Source organism: Haplochromis burtoni, unplaced genomic scaffold (assembly GCF_018398535.1).
Source record: "Haplochromis burtoni strain Fernald_Lab_line unplaced genomic scaffold, NCSU_Asbu1 Contig_80, whole genome shotgun sequence".
In the NCBI taxonomy this organism is placed as follows: domain Eukaryota; kingdom Metazoa; phylum Chordata; class Actinopteri; order Cichliformes; family Cichlidae; genus Haplochromis; species Haplochromis burtoni.
The window spans coordinates 1824831-1845391 of NW_024582441.1; the positions used below are offsets into that span (position 1 = coordinate 1824831).

The following is a 20561-nucleotide window of genomic DNA, read 5'->3' on the forward strand; positions in this document are numbered from 1 at the left end:
CCCAAAAGCCATCTCTTTTAAGTTGATAGAAAAATAATAGTGCAGGCAGTGTGTTTATATGAAGGAACAGCTACTTTTTTGATTAATATGCTACATTTCTGCAAATAAAGCAGGTCACCTTCAGGGAATGGGCTGCAAACGTGCTGCCTCCCTGAGCCACAGGGGTCATATATTTTAAATGAACTGCTTATTGCCTACCAAGTACACAAATCAAATAAATTATACATAATGTAATGCTCTATAATGTGAGAATTAGGTTTTGTGTGAGGTCACTTTGCCACAAAAAACTAAAAAAAAAAAAGAAAAAAATTAGGACACGTCCCTTTGAGGGAGAAAGACAAAAACTTTGTGGAATCGTTTCACTACCCAATGACAAATGCACGCATGCATACGCACACAAACACACACGCGCACCCACTTTCTGTCACTCTCCCTGACAAACACGCTCACGCTCTCACCCTCGTTCTAATTTCCCCCGTGTCTCTGCAGTGAGCTCACTGCAGTGCGACTCCCCCCCCAACCCGCTCCTCGCCACCCTACGTATAATAGAATATCGATCGCTTGCCTTTGCCGCAGTGTGTAAGCGAGTGCTCCTGTGGACGAGTGTGTGTCTGACTGGGGCCCTCCAAGGTCATCGCTATGGCAACCTGAGCATGGGGTCCTTTCGCTGTGCTGTCACAGAGCACAGGGTCACAGGGGTCACGTGAAAAGGGGGACAAGAGGGGGTTGGTGAGCGCTGCGGTGCTTGGTATACTGGAGGCAGAGGAGAGGAGCCACAAGGGCTGGAAGTGCCCTATTCCACTGTGTATTCAGACTGGAGCAGAATAATGAGAACATGTACAGACCTAAGTGTTGCCGAGGGACACCGAGTTCACTACAACTCCTGCTATGCATGCACAAACAAAAGTCAACTGTAGTAGCAACTTTAGAGGAAATAAATATGACTTAATTTGATACTGAATAAAAAAGAAAGAAAGCAAGAATTGGATAAGCTGGCCTTAAGAGTTTATTGCACTGAGAAAATATAGATACAAAACACCCAACTTTTATCAGAATGTAAACGAACGATGAATTTCAATAAAGTATTTTACATTTATGTGACGTTACACCTCCAAGTTCCAAGCTAAACATGTATACATGCTAACAAGGAAATTATAAACCCGATGTAAAATACCATGATTAAGTACTGACCTTTAAAGATGTGTCATCATCAAGCCATCTATATAAGAAGCCTATCTGAATGACCAAACCTGCATTTGTCTAATAATAATAATAATAATAATGATAATAATAATAATAATAATAACAATAATGATAATGTGTGTTTGTGCATTAGCATTAGATACAGTTTTAAAGCTTTAAATTGCACTTTCCTTTGGAAACAATCACAAATTCTCTTTAGAAGTGTAAAGATTACATTTATACATATTATTCAAATCAGAGAGAATGTATTAGCCCAAATATCTACAGCAGAGAGCACAGCACAGATAGCCCATTAAGATATAAGCTGAGAAATATTGCAAGGAATGAAAGACTATTTTACACAAATCAGAGGCATCCAAGGTTTAAAATGAACATAGAAGGCATATAATCTGCATTAATGTGTGGTTAGACTTATGTTCAGAAATCCATTTTTGTGTTCTATGGCAATTTATGTGCTTAAATGAGCTTCAAAAAGCTGTCAGTAACATGACAAGGTACATTCTTGATACCATGGTAAGGGGTTAAAACACGGGGAATTTAACAAGCTAAGGAACATATATATGAACAGCTCTTCCTGTGTGCAAACATATTTGCAGGGTCAACATGATGACTGATAGCCAACCGGCGCCTGCTGATAGTTTAGCCTGGTCTTTATACGGGCTCCATGAGGAGCTCTTCCATGTCCGATCCCTCCAGCTCACGAAACGCAGCATGAGAGCCAATCACAAACAGCGTTGCTCCTGGGAAGATGAATTATAGCAGTATAAAATGGATGTGAAGAGAAAGTAACAAAGAAGAAGGTTTTTCTTACAAATGCGTGAACAAGATTTAGGTTCCACTATTAGAGAAATGTTAGCATTGCAGACAGCAGTGGAATATGTTCAATTATATTTCCAAAATCAGAAAAACACAATAACATTTTTTTAAACAAAGATTCAAAAGAGTAACACAGAACAAGTATAATGTGGTTTGGTTTACCAAGAACCCAAAACACGGCAGCGCCAGCTCCGGCCAACCAGAACGCAGGCAGAGAAATGGCTCCAGCCAGGCTCATCTGGTGAGGCGTAGTCAACTCTTTGCCTGGTTTGAGAACACAAATTATGACAGCAATTAAAGATTCCATAAAAATGAAGATGTTTTATTTTCTCAAACTAAAATCTTACATAAATTTAGCTTATTCTTCACTAAACTGACATCTTTTGTGGTTTACTGAGAACTGTAATAGTAGAGAACAATAATTTGCGGGCAGAAATAGGTTGCTTCATTAACCCATTGATTTAATTTCTATACACAACAATTTAGAGGTAATAAATAGATAAATAGATGAATAAAGATATACAACTTAAAGTTTGATGTTTAATTATTCAAGCTAGGTTTATCTTAAAGTAGCTGCTCAAAAAAACATTTATATTACTTGCCGGTGATTCAACAAGCAGGTATTTATGTGATTGTCCGAGTTATTTGAGACACTTTTACTCACCGAGCACAACCAGTTTAGACTCCAAAGATTTGATGTGAATGATGTAAAAGGCACCGGCAAACACAGCCAAGGCGATCAGTAGCATGGGCGAGCTGATGCTGAAGAGAGGAAACATCAACAGTCCAATCGTTTATTACAGTGTATCAGCTGAAAATTTCATTCCTTTCTTTCTTTTTTTACTACCGCTTCCCTTTTTCCCCGTTTCTCATTGGCCTAACCAGATTTATGAGCTCCGAACAAAGTCGTGTTTTGGGCTTACATGCAGTAGAGGATAAGCCCCAAGAAGATGAAGGTGTAGTTGCTGTTGTAAATTTCCACATTTTTCACCACCCTCTTGCACAAGTCTCCAAAGTTGCGGGGTTTTGAAAACTTGCGCTGGTCTACAAAACTGGCCCAAGGTCGAATGGATAATCGGCGCTTGTCGAACCACTCTTTAGCCATGCTAGCTGAGATGCCTTTGGGAAGCCAGAGCCTACGAAATAAGATGAAGACATTAAGAACCAGAAACATTAAGAGGAGTTATGACATGTGCAAAATTTATATTATCACTTGGTGGCTCATTAAGCTTACAAACATTAGTAGCAGGTATAACAGATGCAGAAGCACATGTCAGCTCTATTGTGTGATAAATCTGAGATAGACAAACACATTTAAACTCATACTTTGCCAGGATTCCTGTGCCTCCTGTGCCTGTGGGATGAGCATCCTCAGCTGTGAACAGATCTCCTGCCTTGCTGTCCATGTCCACTTGACAGTTCTCCCCCTTTGGCACTCCAGATGGCATGTACACAGTCTGCTGTCAGACAACTGCAAGGAAGAAAACACAGAATGTAAATACCAGTTGTAAAACATTTCCATCACTAATTCTCAAGTCCCTCTAGAAGCAAATCTCACCAATGGATAGAAATGTTGAAATGCCACAGTTATTTTGATTCTAGGAAGTTAGGCAGTTATTTTGATTCATTATCAAATTTTAATTTTCATCAAAATGTAAAATCTTCCAAGATTCAAAAAGACAAAAGATAAAAAACAAACAAACACTACAATCAAACTGACTTGGTCTCAAGATAAGGTTGAAAGAAAAAAAAAAAAGCTTTCTTCCCCTACACAACAACACTGGTGGATGAAGTAAGACTCATATAGGTTTAAAGTTATGATTCTCTGACTCATATTTTTGCTGCCAATGCCTTTTATTTTTTGTTATTCCTGAGCAGCTCATTAAAAAAGTATTTTAAGCTTGACTATAATAAACCTCAATTAGCAAACCAGATTAAATTTATTTCAGGGGTGCCAATTTGTTTTTATATACACACAAAAAAAATCCTGCTATGCAATTTTACACATACTTATGATGTTGACTCCCAATAGACGTTTATATTTAGCAACATAAGTTGTTTTAAACCATCATATTATAACACCAAAATCTGGGCATGAAGCTCAGTAGAAGTAAGATAGAATACATGTGACTGAAAGTGAGGCAGAGTAACAGTGAAGCTGGAAGGAGTGGAGGCTCAGGGTCATGGATGTGGAGGATATAATCAGTGAGATAGAGGAAATCTGATCTGCTGTGGTTACCCCTAAAGAGAACAGTCAAAAGGAGAAGAAGGGTACCATTCTGGCACCACTTAATTGATTCCCTCTCTTTGTTTATATCCATATAAATGGTTAACTAAAGTATTTATAAACAGGTCAGCCAGTGTAGAATGAAGTTCGTGACCAACACCAGTTTTTATATTCCTGCATTTCTCAGTCCTGTCGTTCCCAGAGGTTGAAGAAACAACACTCAACACAAAAGACCGAGCTTAGCAACAGTAGGCAGAGGAAAATGTTCGTCAGCAAAAGGGCTTGGTCAATGCCACATCATTAAACATACGCCCGGATATTCGACAACATTTCCAAGGAATACTCACTTATTTTATTTTTAATTTGTCAAGTATCCTAACTGAATGACATTTCTAAACCCCGGTATGTAGTCCATCATAACTCCTAGTTGTTCTTAATAACTCTTGTTGTTCAAATTCTGTCGCAGCTAGCTTCTCTGCTAATAACCACTCCAGTCGAAGTGGATTTATGATTTTATCGTAGCCCAACTTTACACACCTAAATAAAATGAACCGAAATAAAAATGAACAATATCAACTGCCAAATTTACAATGGTTTAATTACATATACTCACAACAGGAGATGAGTTTAATGGGACTGCCTCAGACCTTTTGTTGCTGTTTTAGTTTACGGATATGATGTGGCTCTTATTTGCCTTCCTTGTTGTTGTTCCTAGCTGCCTTGGTTCCAAACACCGCCACCTACTGACAGCATCCAGCAGTTTTCCCTCTGCTACGTTTGGGTGTAGCCTGCTGCAGTACATATTCTTGTGCTTATATGCTTATGGACACTACGCTGCAAAGCTCGCTTAAAGTACTGATTTGTTTTTGTTTTTGTTTTTCATGTGGAAGCTAAGACAAAAAAAGTAAAACGAAAAAAAAAACAAAGGGGGGGGGGGGACGGCCTTGAATCAGCTGTCTTTACTGACTTGATCAATACGATAAAGTGACTGTTTATGAAAAACTGTCTTCAGATCAGTTCAAAAGATCAGCGAGAGCAAAAACGTGACTGGGTGTCGCCGTGGAAGTCAGGGGGCTGTGATTGGTCAATTCCTCAGCGTTGACGTAGTGCAGAACTGCACGTTGCTGTGGAAGTTACTAGATCATTCAACCCACCCGGAGGTGAGTCGCCCCCAGTTACTTTGGGTTTCTTGATTATTATCCCGTTAAAATGCTTTGAATATTAATCTACTGGTGCTTTTTTCACGCTTTCATGTATGTGACCCAATGCTCGTCGATACTACAGCCAATTTAAAGCTGAAGTAAGCTAACGTTAGTAGCTAGCAAGCGATATCCATTTCTGTTCTTTGTATTTATCGGTAATGCATATAGAGGAAAAATATATACATATATTTTAATCTTATAATTACTGTTATATGTTTCAGTGCGTATATAGAAATGTAGCACACCTGTTAATTTCAGGTTTGTTATTTGGCTAAACCGCTGTTTGCATTGCAGTTCTTGATGTTTGTTATGCTTTTTTCCACAGATAAACGTGACTGGTTACATAACTTGTCAAAGGGGAAAATTTTGCTCCACCGGTTGTTACTGGGCGTCTGAAGAACGGCTAATATCTTTGGCTTCCAACTGGTTAGTGTACGTTTCTGAGCGTGAATGGAAATAAAGTGGTTATAAGGGGGTTCTCCGTTACGCGTTTAAAAACTGTTTCGAGCTGAGGGTGAAAATGGTGAAAATGGCAAGGACTGCTGAGCTAGCTGATGCAGCCATATAATGGTAGAGACTAGAGAACGGGCGTAACGCTGCAGTATTACGCCAACATGATCATTGACTGTGTTACATGGCACAAACGGCTTGCTATGTTTTATAGATGAATACAGTTTAGTGGTTAATGCAGTTTATATGTAGCTACACGGGATTTGTTGGAGCGGCGTTTTATAGCTTAAACAGCGACACAGATGACATTGTTTAGTGTATGTAATGCAATTAAAAGTAGGAGTATAGAACATGGAAGGAACTCGAGGTCAAGCCTGTTAAATGAGAATTGCAGCCTTTACAGGAACGCTGAGTACAATGCATTATGTGTACTGAAAAGTAAAAATGTCAACAAATGCAGTGAAAACAGCCCCGTTTCTCTGACATATTGTCCAGCTACCTAGTTTTTACCTGAAGAAGATGTCAATGTCTCACTAAAAGCTTCATCATCCATTGGTTCGATTAGTTATACTTTGGCTACAATTACGCTAGAGTTAAAGCTGCAGGTCCTCTAGTGAATTTGGCTTTCAGGCTAGAAAATATGGCACACTCTTCAGCTTTAGCTCTATTTTTGTTTGACCAGGTGTAAATGCAGATTAGATGTGTTGCTTTGGACTTTGCACTACAAGTGTTAGAGAGAGTTTTTAAAAAACATGTAACCACACCTGAAAATGCTTTCAGCATTCTACCGCTACCTTTGCCCTGTCATTTGTTCCTCTTCAGTATGTAGCATTATTGACATCTTGCTTTCTTTCTTTCTCTAACCCAGATTTTTTTTTCTGGTACCCGAATTTGGTGCTGATTGACAGTAGCACTGACATATTTTGGTTGGTTCCCTCAAAAGCACCAGCTCGGTACCCAACCCTACTTATCTGGTTTATATGGTTACTCAGATGTATCTTGTTAGACATCAAAAAACTTTAATAGTAATTGTTCTTCTATTTGTTTTTGTAGTCTTATCACTGGCTGAAACGTGGGAAAGGTCCATAGCCAAATCCTGACCATGGCTGCAGTGCATCATCAAGGGTACCCACTCAGGGATTCACTGTACTGGGATGAAACAGAGTGCCTCAACTACTATGGGATGTTGTCTCTCCATGAAGTCTTTGAAGTAGTTGGTTCTCAGCTGACCGAGACTGACATTGAAGTCCTGTCATTACTTCTGAATGAAACTTGCTCCGCGACACATCCTCTCGATCCCGCAGGCTGGACAGTTGAACCCCGTGAGGACAATCCAGATGATCCAGGTGTGGCCCCAAGTCCACAGCTACTAAAAGCATGGCAGCAATTAAAGCCTACGGGGTCACAGCAGCCCTTTTTGGACCCAAAACCCAATAGTGGCCTTGAGCTGTTGCTACAGCTCGAGAGGAGAGGATACTTTAGTGATGGAAACCTGGCACCACTACTGCAACTTCTAAGAGTCCTTACCCGTCATGACCTGCTACCCTTAGTGTCCCACAAGAAAAGGAGGACAGGTGAGGATCTTGAGATTATGTTCTGCTGTAGTTGATCTCAAATAGTTTGCCATTATGTGTTTTTTATGCTTTTCAGTTTCTCCAGAGAGAATTGGACAGAGGTATGAGATAGAAAGCACAGAGTCGGTGTGTACTTCTGGAATAAGTAGCAGCTGCAGGGAGACCGAAACTCCTCTTACATCTTTCGCACATCAATTAGAAACTGGTAAGTTTACTGCTCTTTAGTATTTGGCCAAACTGAAGTACGTTCTTAAGTGTCTTCAAGCTCATTAATGATGATTTGAAAACGTGTGTGTGTGTGTGTGTACCAGATTCTTTTGTGGTTCAGAATTAGCCTGATTGACTGCTTTTATGCAAAATATAAATTAAGGCATGGAAGCTGCTACTTTTTTCCCACATAAATCGGTGCCTTTTGTGTATTTCTGACTATTATATATGTCAGTGATTATTATCCTAATTAAAATAATAATATTTAAAAAATAATTTTTGGTGGTTAAAACCTTTTTTTTTTTTTGGATCGGTGTCTTGTGTGGGGAAGAACGCTGTGTACGCACCATGATCTTAACAGGGATTTTTCTTGTTGAAAGTTGTGATCAAATATCAGCAGTAAAATTTCGATGAAAAGCTAAAAAATAGTCCTTTGCTGTTATTTTTGTCTTGCATCCCTGAACTCAGTCAATATGTTTTCTGTCAGGTATTTACACTCCTGTGGCTGTGCCATGTGCAAGTAGGCGGAGGAAGAAGAGGGGAAATGGCTGGAGCCGTAAGTCCAAGAAAACAAGCAGGCAAAGTCATCCTCTGCCTCCACCACCAGCGCCACAAAAAGTGTCCTGTGGTAAGTGCAACTCATGCATTTTCAAAGTGTCTTTCTTTTTATTTATTTATTTGTTTTTTTCTCTTGTCTTCTGTGGTACCTTCATCCTGCTATTTACCCCTGCTGCTCATTTTTCCTTCTTTAAACAGACGAGAATATAATTTTCAGCCTATTAACACCTCCCTGGCATCATCATATTTCCTGTTTAGTTTCTTCAATTCTGATGTTGTTTATCTATGCTAAATCTTGAATGCCAAAATGTTTAAAAATGCATAAAAACGCCAAGTTAATGCTTAAGAAGATTTGTGTTTAAAAGCTAGCATACAATTTAACATGTTATTTGTAGACTTGGGAGAAATGGACAAATTAAATAGCAGTAGGGATGGTAATTGATAAGAATTTAGTAATTCCGATTTCTTTATTGATTTTGCTTATTGATTCGGTTTCTTATCGATTTCTCATTGCCTCCACTTTGAGAGTCGCCAGCACTTCTAAGCAGCATATTAAATACATGCAAATTAATTGCGTACGTAATTAACTAGGTGGTGAAATGTTTGTGCATGTTGGAGGCATTTCCCCTCTTTGTTGTGATCAGTGTTGGGGTCACTACTCAAAAAAATAAATTTAAAAAGTTGTTGCACATATTTCACAGAACACTTTTCTTAAAAGTAATGCAGTACGTTATTTAATTACTTCCAGGAGAAAGACATTTGTTATACTACTTGTTACATTACTTTAGTGTTACTCTGTAAAATGATCTGAAACTGACCGTCTCATAATCACAAATCCTAATAAGGACAAACGTGATCTTTCTCTTAGTATTTAGGTATGAACACAAAGCCGACAATGCAAGTCGAGGATAAAAAACCATCACCAAGAGACTTTAAAGCAATCGTCTTGGTGATTCCACTGTAGAAACGGAGACTGCAGTATGACTGCTCATCAGTTTGTTACCTGTTGAAGTTCAGCAGTGGCTGCTTCACCATAACTGATGGATCACTTTATCATGGTGCTGGGCTTAAGTCAGCATTCACTCAGCTTTAGCATCACTCTGAGTTCCTCTTAGTAGGGCTGCACGATTTTGCATAAAATGAGAATCACGATTTTTTGGCTTAGAATTGAGATCACGATTCTCTCACGATTCTCTTTTCCAGTATAAATATTTATTGCACTTATTAACTGCACATCAACTTCGTAACAGTTGAGACTGAACATAAAAACAATAAGTAAACATAAAAACAACAAATGTCTCACGTTTTGTTGTTGCCGCAAAATGTTGTACTGCTTGAAATTCCGTCTCCACCGTTGCTCGACGCTGCGTGTATAGAGCAGGTAGTGCAACAATAGAAAAATAGTTGCGGGACGGCACTGTGTAGCGTTTGTCTAGGGTGTTGATCATTTTCCTAAATCCCTCGTTTTGCACAGTGTTGATGGGAGCCATATCTTTGGTCAGGTGATAAGTAATAGCCTCCGTAATTTCTTTGTGCCTGCGGGAGTTCGAGGGGTATAGGGAAGCGCTGTATAAGGTTCCCGTTATTGATGTTTGGGTGGTTGACCGGGACGGATTTTCTCCTGTCACTTTCTCGTCATCCCTGACGTGCTCTCTGTTTTTTTTTTCCTGTTCTTTTTTTCGTCTCACGGGGCAGCTTCTGTATCACGTGGTATAAGGCTCCGCCCTTGTCATTTGTTGAGCAGGAAGAGTGAGCGCTTGTTTTCATGCAGAGTACGTCCCGGATCAAAATGCGGTACAGTCGTCGTCGTTTTGTTTTTTTTTGTTTTTTTTTTAATCGTTGTCATTTGGAAATGAGATCGCACATAAGTATGAATCGAGATCGCGATTTTCTAACGATTAATCGTGCAGCCCTACCGCTTAGCGTTAGCATGCTGTGCTTGCGGAATGTTGAAGTTGTGTTAACAGTATAAGGCAGTTGTGTCTGTCCCAGTTTCCACTTTACCATTGCGCTCTCATCCTTTTATACAATAAAAAATAAAATAAAAGTCCATATTCACGTCATAAACTGCACTACTGTTTTCCTCCTCTTACACATAAACTAAATCAGCTGAATGTAGCAAGAGTGCAAGAACGGATAAGCAGGGTCGATAGGCAGGCAGACTAACGATTTGAAGGAAGTAGACTACTGGGAACCAGTTCTTGACAAGAACCAGTTCTCGATTCCCATCCCTAAATAGCACAGAGCGGTACACTAGATTCACACCTACTTATAAAAATGTGGAAGATGGTGTGCTTGCAAAGGCCACTGTACTTTACCTCTTCCTGGAGCTGCACAGAGTCCAAACATGTTCCAGGGTTGAGGAAACTTTTATTTTTCTTCTGTTTTGTTTTTCAACCCAGTGTCACATTTGGTGAAAAATCCGGACTGCAATATTGCCTAAAGCTCTCTGTGCTGTACAGGCCACAGCGCTCATACTTTTTATGTTAGTACCAAATGTGCTTAAAAATCCTAGAGCTACTTTTAAGTCTGAGAACTCAATGTGATGCGCTTCCCTTTGATTTTTTTTTTTTTAAAGCATTTCCACATTATGTTTTTGTTGGTACACTATGATCTTGTTGAGACTTAATGATAACCCTTTAACTGTCGTTTTTAAACATACAACATCAGAGTTTTGTTGCCTTATCAGTTTCTCCCTGTGGGAGTCCTTTATATTCTTTTCCCTTCATTCCACCTCTCTTTTCTCTAACCTTTTGGACTATGTTCAGCTGCTGCTGTTGATAAGAATGCTCACTGGTAGGCTGTGTCTTGTCCTTTTTTGTTTTTTGTTTTCTTCCCTTTTCTTTCAATATAAGTGTCCAGTCCAATCACTACCAGATACAGCCATTGTTCTGCTTTATTGCTAAGCTTGAACCAGAGTGGTTCTGACAACTGTCAAACCTTACATATCCCCCAAAAATCACTTTTTAGCAGTTGTTTGAAACTGTCTTAACGCCACTGAAAAGCTGCACTATGTAATCCATTGTCAACGTCCTTGCCCATATTTCCACTACTACCTGCCTTTAAGAAATCAATGGTAGTTTGTCTTGGTACAAAAAGACAGAGATAACACTAACATCAGTTTCCCTTTGTGTGAAGTTTGCTTAGTCATTCATGTAGACTTTCCCAAACTTCTTTTGAATGTCCATCTTTGCCTGTTGGTCAGAAATATTCATTACAACAAAAGCCCGATGATTCTCACTTCATTCAAAAAATAAAAGAAGAAGAAATCATTAAGGACAGCCTTTCTTAGCTACTCAGGATGAGTGATGTGCCTGTGACTATGAACTGTTGCTGTCTTGACTCCACATTTGATTCCACCAGGTTGACTCAAGAATGTGACTCAGATCGAGTAACCTAAGACACAATGGATCATGGAGACTGAGGAACAAAACAAAAAAGTCTGTCACTCCACTCTGTCTGCACATACTGCAGTGTGCGCGATCAACTCAGTCATGCGCTCTCTCACAAGTCTGGGCCGATGCCTAAGGTAAAAGAGGCTCTCCCCCTTGTTACAGCAGGGGTTGGTGCTGCCACTTTGCTCTGTATACGATGCTTGTGTATCATAATGTAGCTGCTCCTTACCCTGTCTCCTTCAGAAAACATAATCTGCTTTAACAGAAAAAATCATCCTGTAATATTCTCTAGTCTTGTGCACTGTGGAAGAAAAAAAGCTTCTATTTGAGATTTTTAGCTTCCTGCCTATTAATGACAAGAGTTATTGGTGTCAGTGTTTCACAGAACTACCAGAGTCCTCAGCAGTAAGTCTCAAACCCAAAGACTGTACAGTGATCTTGGGAAAACCTTGAGTCAGTTTGATTTTACTCAAAGCATACCAAAAGGGGAATCGTGTAACGAAAGTATTTTAAATTCCCCAATATTTGAAATCACGGGAACTTAACATATTTTCACAAATATGTCCAGCAGAAATTCCAGTAAATGTGAGTAAGGCTTGGGAAAAGAATGAAACTAACTTCTTCCAACCAGATGACCAGATGCTTTATATGGGCAAGAATAGGACATTGAATTAGGCATAGCTGAAAACCTTTCGCTGTAAAGAAAACTAAACTGTTAGCCACACTGACAACATAGCCACTCATCACATTGTCTAACCTCAATTTACGTACACAACCTGGGAAACCAATGCAGCACAGTTCAATCTTACAGGAAAATTAAGTTGGCAGCGTAGTAACCGAGGAAAAATACAGCAAGTATGTGTACTGTCAGAGTCAGTCTGTCTTCCATTTTAGAGCTGCCATTTCAGATTTTCCTGCAGAACTTTTCACAGTTAATTAAACTTTTCATCGTATGAAGGGTGGTGAATGCCTTCGTTGTACAACAGCCAGTTCTCTCTCTGGAAAGGCAAGGCAAGTTTATTTGTATAGCACAATTCAACAAGGTGATTCAAAGTGCTTTACAGAGACATAATTGGTCAGTCTCTAGTCATGGGCTAAAGCCTAAAAAGAGAGCTGAGAGAAGTTGCACAAATCTAGTTTTGTCTTGGACAACATCAAATTAAAACATGCAGAAAGATTATTGTGGAAGCTTACAGAAAAATGTCTGCTTAACTTTGCTACTTTAATAAAATTCAGCAGCCTGTCAAGGAAGCCACCAGACTTAAAGCAAATTGCTCCAGCCTACTATTGTTCAGTCTGAATGATTCATATTCTGAAATGGCCACTGTGCACCAGCCCTGACCTTTGCTCATGTTAGACAGTGGAGTTTCTAAATGTTATTAAAGAGGATGACACCAGATGAAATCATGGAGGTTTTTAGCTGTGGTGAAAGTTTCAGTAGTAATGCAGAAGTGAAAGCTGTTCTGGTCATTTATTAAGAAAACGTAATGTCTGATGCCTAACCCAAACAGAGATTTAGGTTATATTTGACTGAGGTCATGGTGAGATAAATTAGGCTTTACAAAATAAAATTAGAACAAGTACACTGAAGAGTTTAACTCAAAGTGGAAACAGAAATGTGTTGGACATGTTTGTGAAAATACGAGTCAGCACTGCATATGAACCCACTGGAGACGTGCAAGGCTTATAAATGGCTGCCCTGTGAATTGAACTGACTCATATTATTTTGGCAAACTGAAACATCACGATGCCAGTTCTGGATGCTCAAGAGACAAAAAAAAAAAAAAAAAATCCTAATTGGGCATAGAGTCCTGTTCTGTAAGGCCATGTATTCAATTGCACCAAATCTAAAATGGCTGCCAACAGACAGCTCTTTTAAAAAAAAAAGAAAAAAATGTCCATGTAACCTTTACTCAAGCCGTTCTGGGGAAAATCACCGAACAGTGCTCTGCTGAAGGAAGCTCATGCTGTATCTTATCTCTGTGCCCTGTGAGAGCCCTGGTGTGCGTTTGTCAAGACGGAGCAGAGATAGATAGGGCAGTTCAGTCCAATGCTGGCCCATAGCATTTGAACAGACCTCAAATACTCTTTCTTGTCACCATTCATCATCTCTTAGGTCATTTTCAGTGAAGTATCTCAATTACATTCTGACAATGACAACTGCTGTTACAAATGTCTTAAAGGTGTTTGCACATTCAGCTCAGTAGTGTTTTTGTGTCTAAATGGGGTGCTTGTGAAGGCCCTTCCTTGGTTTAATGAGCACTGTTGATTAACGGTGCGGCACAAAAAAAGGGCCGGAAGGTAAGGTTAAGAGATTTGGTCAAGGTAAGGGTAATCCAAGTATCCCATTTAGATTTTACCTTGTTATAGTTCAGAGCAGTGAATGCATTTCTCAGCTGATTAATTTGCCAATGCAAACTATTGGCCTTACTGAAGCCTCATTAAAACTAAGAAGTGACTGCTGTGCCATGCCTGCTTGATGTTGGGGGAGGAACAGTCCATTTAACCACTATGCAACCCACTTGTGCTTGTCTGTTTCTCTCCTTTGTCTGTGTTCGCAGTTCTAAACAGAGCACCCTGTGTGTCAGGAAAACTATATCCTCACACACAAAGAGAAGGAGAGAATGAACAGTAAATATTCAAACTACACAAAACGGTACAGAGGATTTATGGGTTTTTTTTTCTTTTTTTTTTAAACTATAGGGAAAAAGTTCTTCAGGCAGACACAGATATTTTGCCTGTCTCTCAATACCCCCCTAACTCTCCACTCTCTTGGTCAGTTGTTCAACAGAAAAACGGATCGATAAAGAGTTGAAGCTCTCCGTGCCAAGTGACTCCTCGTAAATGGGTACTTAAACTTTTTCTCTTTTCCCCCCCTCCCTCCTTTTGGTGGGGTGAGATGAGGAGCCAAACGGACTTGGTGTTTAAAGTGAGAAAATGAAAGCTGTGGTTCCTAATGTCCTGTCTAAGTGGATGTCTCTATGTGTGATGAAGCGTGAAGTGCTCTGTAACCCTAACAAAATGACTATCACTGTGTTCCTGTGCTTTTAAATGGCCTCCTCACTGTCACTATCTCTGCCTCCATCCTCCTCAGTATGAAATGGGAAGGCAAAATGGAGGACATCCATAAATAGAGTAATTGCATGAAGGGCAGGTGTTTATTGTACCCTCAGCCCTCACACACTCTATAATGATCCAAAAAGGTCAAATTGTTAATGGTGCTCGAACTTCATATTTTCCTCTGTCCATACTGAATATTGTATAAAGTTAGATTATGTGTAGTCTGTTTAATCTTCTATGATAGTTCACACCTCAAAACACAAAAATGCTCAAACTGCAAATTTATCCATGTGCTTGCCACAACGATGGATACGTAATCTTTTTTTATATAACTTCATTAAATCACAATGGACTCCTGCTAGTGATCAACAAGTGTGAGTTTCGAAGTCAACACAAATCTGTTGGGGTGAAAAACTGTAGCTTATTGTGTTGAAAACGTATGTGACTCGGACTGCAGCGGGTTTCTTTCAGGATTTCTCAGGAGTTTTGCTGCATTCAATTTACCCTCTACCGTCACAAGCTGCTGCAGCGAAGCCTCCACACAGCATGACGCAGCCACCATCACACTTATGGGGATAATGTTTTGTAGTGGTGAGGAGTTACTGACTTGTGAAAGCAGTGGGCAGAATTCATAAAATAAGCCTAATTCCACGTGAATCCTCCACTTTTGTAATGCCAGCTTCCTCTATAGTAGCCCGCTGGTTTTATAGGTAGTGTTTCCATGTCAGCTTTAGGATTGTGTAGACCTCCTGTAGACATCTTGGTGCTCTTCTTCATTAAATGTTGCACAAGTACAGTGTGCTCTATAGAGATGAGCAATTTTTTTCATGATATTAAACTGATGAGTCATGTAACTTAGCTTTTCTCTAAGTAATACTTTAGAGTGACAAATCACTCAAGTGTTTGTAATGCATTTATAGTACTAGCCCAACTTTTTTTTTTTAAAATATTAAATGAACATATAAAGGGAATGAATAGTTTTTACAGATGTTTTACATTCTGTGATGATGATCTTTGGTGCAACAGTTTTTCTATGTGTCTGGCTTCTGTATTGCCAATGAATTTACCACAAAAGTTATTTTAGTCTAACATAATTTATTGAAACATTGTAACACAGACATGATTTAATAAACAAAACTTGAACTATAATCGAAGGTTTCTTTAAAAAAATCTTGACATTTTATATTTTTGTACCATAAATCCCTTTTGAAGAAAACATTCTTCCTTCATTCAAATGATTTTCATGTAAAAACTACACATTTTAAACATGGCTTAAAATGTGTTGATTTAGTGTCCCCTTCTAACAAGTCGTCTGTTTTTATAGTAATCTAATTACAGACTTGTGGGGCATGAATGCAAAGCCACTGTTTGCTTATTGCTCTTCTACAAATGTTAAGAGATGCAAAATCAATGGTTTAATTCAACATTTGCATTTCTAATGTTGGCATTTTCCAAACTTTATCCCTCTTGAGTCTCGCGCCATTCCCTATAGCCCCAAACAAAACATGGCTGCAAGAGGGGTGGATGTGACTCTCAAGTCAAAACGTGTGTTAAAGTGTACACTAATCCTCTGGTACATACATGAAGAAGAGTTCAAGACAGTCTCGTAATCATGCTTACCTTATACTCTGGGTTTTTGTCAGAGGCAAGCGTGAGTTTATTAGAAGTACCTCTGGGTCCATTTCATTCAAACATTTGTGATGTGACCATGTGCTGCTTATTCCTTCAAAATTAAGTATTTCATGTTGTAGCATTTAAAGCTAATTTGATTTCTTTTTCCTTTGAGCCATTTTGTTTATTTTTAGTCACAGTGCTCCTTTGTAAGTTTTTTTTTTTTTTTTTTTTCTTCCTTATTTGCTTCATAAAATGTCATCATGCATTCAGATGCAAATATGAAAAAGCAGCTTCTGCACATGAATTCAGTGAGACTCTTAATGCGAATGTTTCTGGAAGAAATGTTGCTGGTAAATACTGTTTACATCTGCTAAAGGGGTTTGAATGGGAGAAATGGATTTTTGTTGCAGCAAAAGTCGTCAGAAGCTGATTTCCCACTTGGAGCTCTGGATTAATGACATGGGAGATGATCTCAGCGTTGCTCTTGCTCAGTACAGTATGTATCCTCTAATCTTTCTCGCTGTGCTGTTGCATGACCACCAATCCTGTTACTACGGAACTCCAGACGCTATCTATTCTCAGCCTTACCCATTTTGATCTGAATGAATCTGCCCTTTATAAACACCTGTCAGGAACAAAAGCCACTCCCGGGCTTGTCACTGCTGAGTTGTTTTTGTTACCCCCGCTGCGATATTTGCTCAGGGTGCCAAGTTCATTTAATCATATTCAGTATACAAACGCTACAGCCGTGATTTATGAGGACCATGCTGGCTGTCGTACAGAAAATTCTCATGCACCAGCGTCTTCTGATTCAGTCATGTTGCTAAAAACCATAAGTACCTAAAAAGGAATTGTCCATCCAAAAAAAGAAAAGGGATCTACACAGCCGGATGAGCTAAAGACGATTTCTCTCAGTGCTCTGAATATCTTTCACTGAAACAGACGAGAGGGGCTTGTAGCTGTATTGAGCACAAAAGTTCACATGGGTTGGTCTAAGTCCATTGCCCTTCGTAAATAATTTGCCCTGTTCCACCACCGTATTCACTTACTTTGTCATGATTTGGTAAAATCAAATATTTAAGTCCAGTTAGTACTCCTACAATCTCTTTTTGCTTGATGTCTTGCACAAAGTTGAATGAGCCATCTTTTAACATTGTTTTCATGTTTGTTTCTTTCTCTCCCCCGTCTTTGTTTCAACTTCATCACCCCTCCTTTTCTGTCATGGGCCTATCCATTCTTTTCTCTCTTTTTTTTTTTTTTTTTTTTCTGGTTAACCTTCACTTTCCTCCTTCCTTTTTTACTTCCCCTCTGCTCTTCCTACCATTACTCTCTCTCCTCACTGCCACTCACCCTTTTGTCCATCATTACTTCCTCCTCCCTCTGCCATTATCAGATATCCGCCTGCGTGTCCGGGCGGAATACCTGGAGCACGAATCGGCATTACGCAACGGCGTCGCCTCGGACAAGCGGCAGCCACTGGAGCGGCAGTTTGAGTTGTTCAGTCAAGCGAGTTCGCTGCTGCGTGCCAGAGACCTGGGATCCATCGTCTGCGACATCAAGTTCACGGAGCTGGCCAACCTCGAGGCTTTCTGGAGTGACTACCTGAGCGGAGCTCTGCTGGAGGCCCTGAAGGGAGTATTCATCACGGACTCTCTGAGGAACGCAGCGGGCTCCGAAGGCGTGCGCCTGCTGATCAGTGTGGACCAAGACGACTACGAGGAGGGCCGAAGGCTGCTGAGAGCTAAGAAAATGATGTCATCCAGTAATGATGGGCACCCAGAGACTCACTGGGATTCATAAACTGATCAGACTCTCTGGGGTGTATTATATTAAACTTAAAGAAGAGAAAAGGGAGGAATGTAATTAATAATGGGTACAGGCAAGCTTGGAAGCATTTGAGGCCTCCATTTGTTGCATTCCATTTAATGACCACTAGATGGCAGAACTCACCATTGGTTCTTTTGTGTTCATAAGGAGCCTTTCTTTTTTCCTTTTCTTTTTTTTTTTTAAGAACTGTCAAATTTTAGTTGGAAGTGTATTATTTGTAAATGAAATATAAATAATAATGTATCACTGTATTTTTTTTTTTCTCTTTGGATTCATGCACAGGTGCTACATCAGGATGACACAGGATATATCGAGATTTTTTTCTTAGTCTCTGAGAACTGGAACAAGCAAGCCTGTGTCACCAGATCAAGTGGTAAGCCCCTCACAGCTTTATCTGTCTTACAAAATAGGGTTAAGACAACTGGGCTACCACAAATGATGTAAAATACTAAGTTTTGGTTGACACAAACACATAAAGCACATGGGTGTCCCTACCTCCTTATTTAACTTTTTTTTTTTTTTTAATGTGTAACCATGGACATTTCAGATTCCAGCATGAGTTTAAAATTCCCAAATCCAAAAAGATCAATTTAACCAGAACGTCAAGATTGACTGTTGGATACTTCTTTGGGGGTTTGGAAAATAATAATAGCTTTAAATGACAATTATTTTTATTGGATTCTGTTAAAAGTATAAAGTAACCTGCCACTAAAAGTTTCTGGTCTTCAAAGAAAAAATTAGATGTGGAAAAGTGGGCTGCTCTCACAACAGATTGACCCAACTTTGGATAGAGTCCACATCTATATCTAGATAACAAACACTGGAATTTCCAGCCCTGTGTACCATGATAACCCAACTTGTGATTGCTGTGGTCAGTGGATACAGCAGTTGCCAGTAGATGACAGCAGTGATTAGGGCTGGGTCTCAACAGACCATGGAAGATTCATCATCACAAGCTTGTCAACGGCAGCCCGGATAATGCAACAGTGGCTTGTGTCCGGGTTTCCAGCAAGGCCTCAGCAAGTGCTTCTCTCAGCAAGTAAGGCACAGGACAGTGCATCGGTCAATAGAAGTGATGTTGGGGAGATCAAAATCAAAAGTGCACATCCCAGCTCCACTCAGCCCTGCTATGTAGGCCCAGTAGAGTGGCTCATGGACAGCTGTCGACTCACCCTGCTGGAACTAATGCCTGGACTTCACTCATAGAAGACGATCAATAAGCCCCTTCACTCTAAGTCCCTTCATACAGGCACGACTTAAGCAGGCAGACACTGTCTGAAGTGCAGGTCTCTGCAGGACCGGGCACAGAAAAGGACAATGGACAGATTTCCATGTTTACTTTTGTGTGTATTTGTTAAAGGAATTAATTAATGTGTGTTTGTATTCTTTCCTGAGAAGAAAGATTAATTCAATCAGGGGAACATTTTTGTTAAAGAAATTTACTTTATGAAGGTCAATTCTTTTTGTGGAAATCTTTATAAATAAATAATTTCCTGTGAATAATAAAGAGTTTTGATGGCCTAAAGCTGTTTGCATTTATTACCTGTTTGCGTCTCTGAAACTATCACCACTTGTAATCTGAAATTGTCTCCCAACTCTGAGGTTATTTTGAGCAGTTGTTTGAAAATTACGTGCCCCCCCCCCCCCCCCCTGCCCTGAAATGGTCTGAAGTGCTCCATTGAATGCAGGTCATCGTGGATCATGTCCTTAATTAGTTCTTGCTTTAAGATATTGGCATGATGAAACCCAAGAATAGCGTGTACCTCTAACATGTTAGTAATTCAACTGCTGTTTCTGGTTTGGCCACTTTAATTTCTTCTTCCATTTATGTGCAAAATTAATTGGACATGAAACCATTTTTTTTTTCCATCGCTAACATAATTTCCTATTGATGGCACCTAAAGTGTAACTGTAAATAATAACGATATCATGTTTATTTAAGGTTATTTAAAGCTTTAACATTTAACCCTCACATATTGATCATGTTCTGTCCCTCCACAAAAAAACAAACATTTGTTATCACAAGCTATTGCTTCACACACTAAGACATGAAAGCCTAATAGCGATAATTCATGTCATATCTATATTTTAATATTATTATATTCAAAGTGAAAATGGTGCGTAGAACTGTTAGGATCTATTATATAACCTCGTATAACCATTACATGGTTGTACAATAACATCAGAAGAGTTAAACACTGGTCTCACTTCTATGTCATAAAAATGTCATAAGTACAAGTTATAAATACAAAACTTGACCCAACTAGTCTGTGGATTCAAAGCAGTGGTAAGAAACCTTGTGTGTGTGTGTTTTGAACACACATACACTTGCTGAAATGGCAGCTCAGGTCCCTCCATAGTCTTATGACCCTCACAGTCTTTCTTTTTATGTCTGTTTTAATATCGGCTCAGAATAAATAGATTATTA

At 39.4% G+C, this 20561-nt stretch overlaps 2 protein-coding genes and 1 long non-coding RNA gene across 6 annotated transcripts; 2 read left to right on the top strand and 1 right to left on the bottom strand.

Moving 5' to 3' along the window:
• Positions 1–988: 988 nt before the first annotated feature.
• Positions 989–5015, bottom strand: rabac1 (Rab acceptor 1 (prenylated)). The gene is made up of 6 exons (XM_005925155.3): positions 4860–5015; positions 3346–3490; positions 2943–3155; positions 2684–2781; positions 2182–2283; positions 989–1943 (listed from the first exon to the last, which is right to left on the bottom strand). Exons 2-6 carry the CDS (start codon positions 3465–3467, stop codon positions 1855–1857), a joined length of 624 nt encoding a protein of 207 aa, XP_005925217.1. The 5' UTR covers positions 3468–3490; positions 4860–5015; the 3' UTR covers positions 989–1854.
• Positions 5016–5271: 256 nt separating this feature from the next.
• On the top strand, positions 5272–19658 carry dedd1 (death effector domain-containing 1). Of its 4 annotated transcripts, none has more exons than XM_014334461.2 (6): positions 5272–5406; positions 5774–5880; positions 6952–7472; positions 7549–7677; positions 8167–8307; positions 17700–19658. In XM_014334461.2, the coding sequence occupies exons 3-6, from the start codon at positions 7001–7003 to the stop codon at positions 18104–18106; spliced, it is 1149 nt and encodes a 382-aa protein (XP_014189947.1). In that variant the 5' UTR covers positions 5272–5406; positions 5774–5880; positions 6952–7000; the 3' UTR covers positions 18107–19658. The 4 variants fall into 4 exon arrangements, with proteins under 4 accessions (XP_014189947.1, XP_005925214.1, XP_014189945.1 ...); XM_005925152.2 differs by having other exon boundaries at positions 5774–5874; positions 7558–7677; XM_014334459.2 differs by having other exon boundaries at positions 5273–5406; positions 5774–5874.
• On the top strand, positions 10075–17571 carry LOC102288869. The gene is made up of 3 exons (XR_315963.3): positions 10075–11766; positions 14194–14288; positions 14413–17571. It is a non-coding gene; the product is annotated as an uncharacterized LOC102288869 (long non-coding RNA).
• Positions 19659–20561: the final 903 nt, after the last annotated feature.

What these genes read in the sequence shown, in the direction of transcription:
- dedd1 (XM_014334461.2), top strand. Translation starts at nt 7,001, where the DNA reads ATGGCTGCAGTGCATCATCAAGGGTACCCACTCAGGGATTCACTGTAC. An exon ending in CCACAAGAAAAGGAGGACAG is followed by an intron (nt 7,473 to 7,548) that starts GTGAGGATCTTG and finishes TATGCTTTTCAG; the next exon opens with TTTCTCCAGAGAGAATTGGA. An exon ending in GCCACAAAAAGTGTCCTGTG is followed by an intron (nt 8,308 to 17,699) that starts GTAAGTGCAACT and finishes TGCCATTATCAG; the next exon opens with ATATCCGCCTGCGTGTCCGG.
- rabac1 (XM_005925155.3), bottom strand. Translation starts at nt 3,467, where the DNA reads ATGCCATCTGGAGTGCCAAAGGGGGAGAACTGTCAAGTGGACATGGAC. An exon ending in GTCTAAACTGGTTGTGCTCG is followed by an intron (nt 2,284 to 2,683) that starts GTGAGTAAAAGT and finishes TTCTCAAACCAG; the next exon opens with GCAAAGAGTTGACTACGCCT. An exon ending in TGCCGTGTTTTGGGTTCTTG is followed by an intron (nt 1,944 to 2,181) that starts GTAAACCAAACC and finishes TCATCTTCCCAG; the next exon opens with GAGCAACGCTGTTTGTGATT.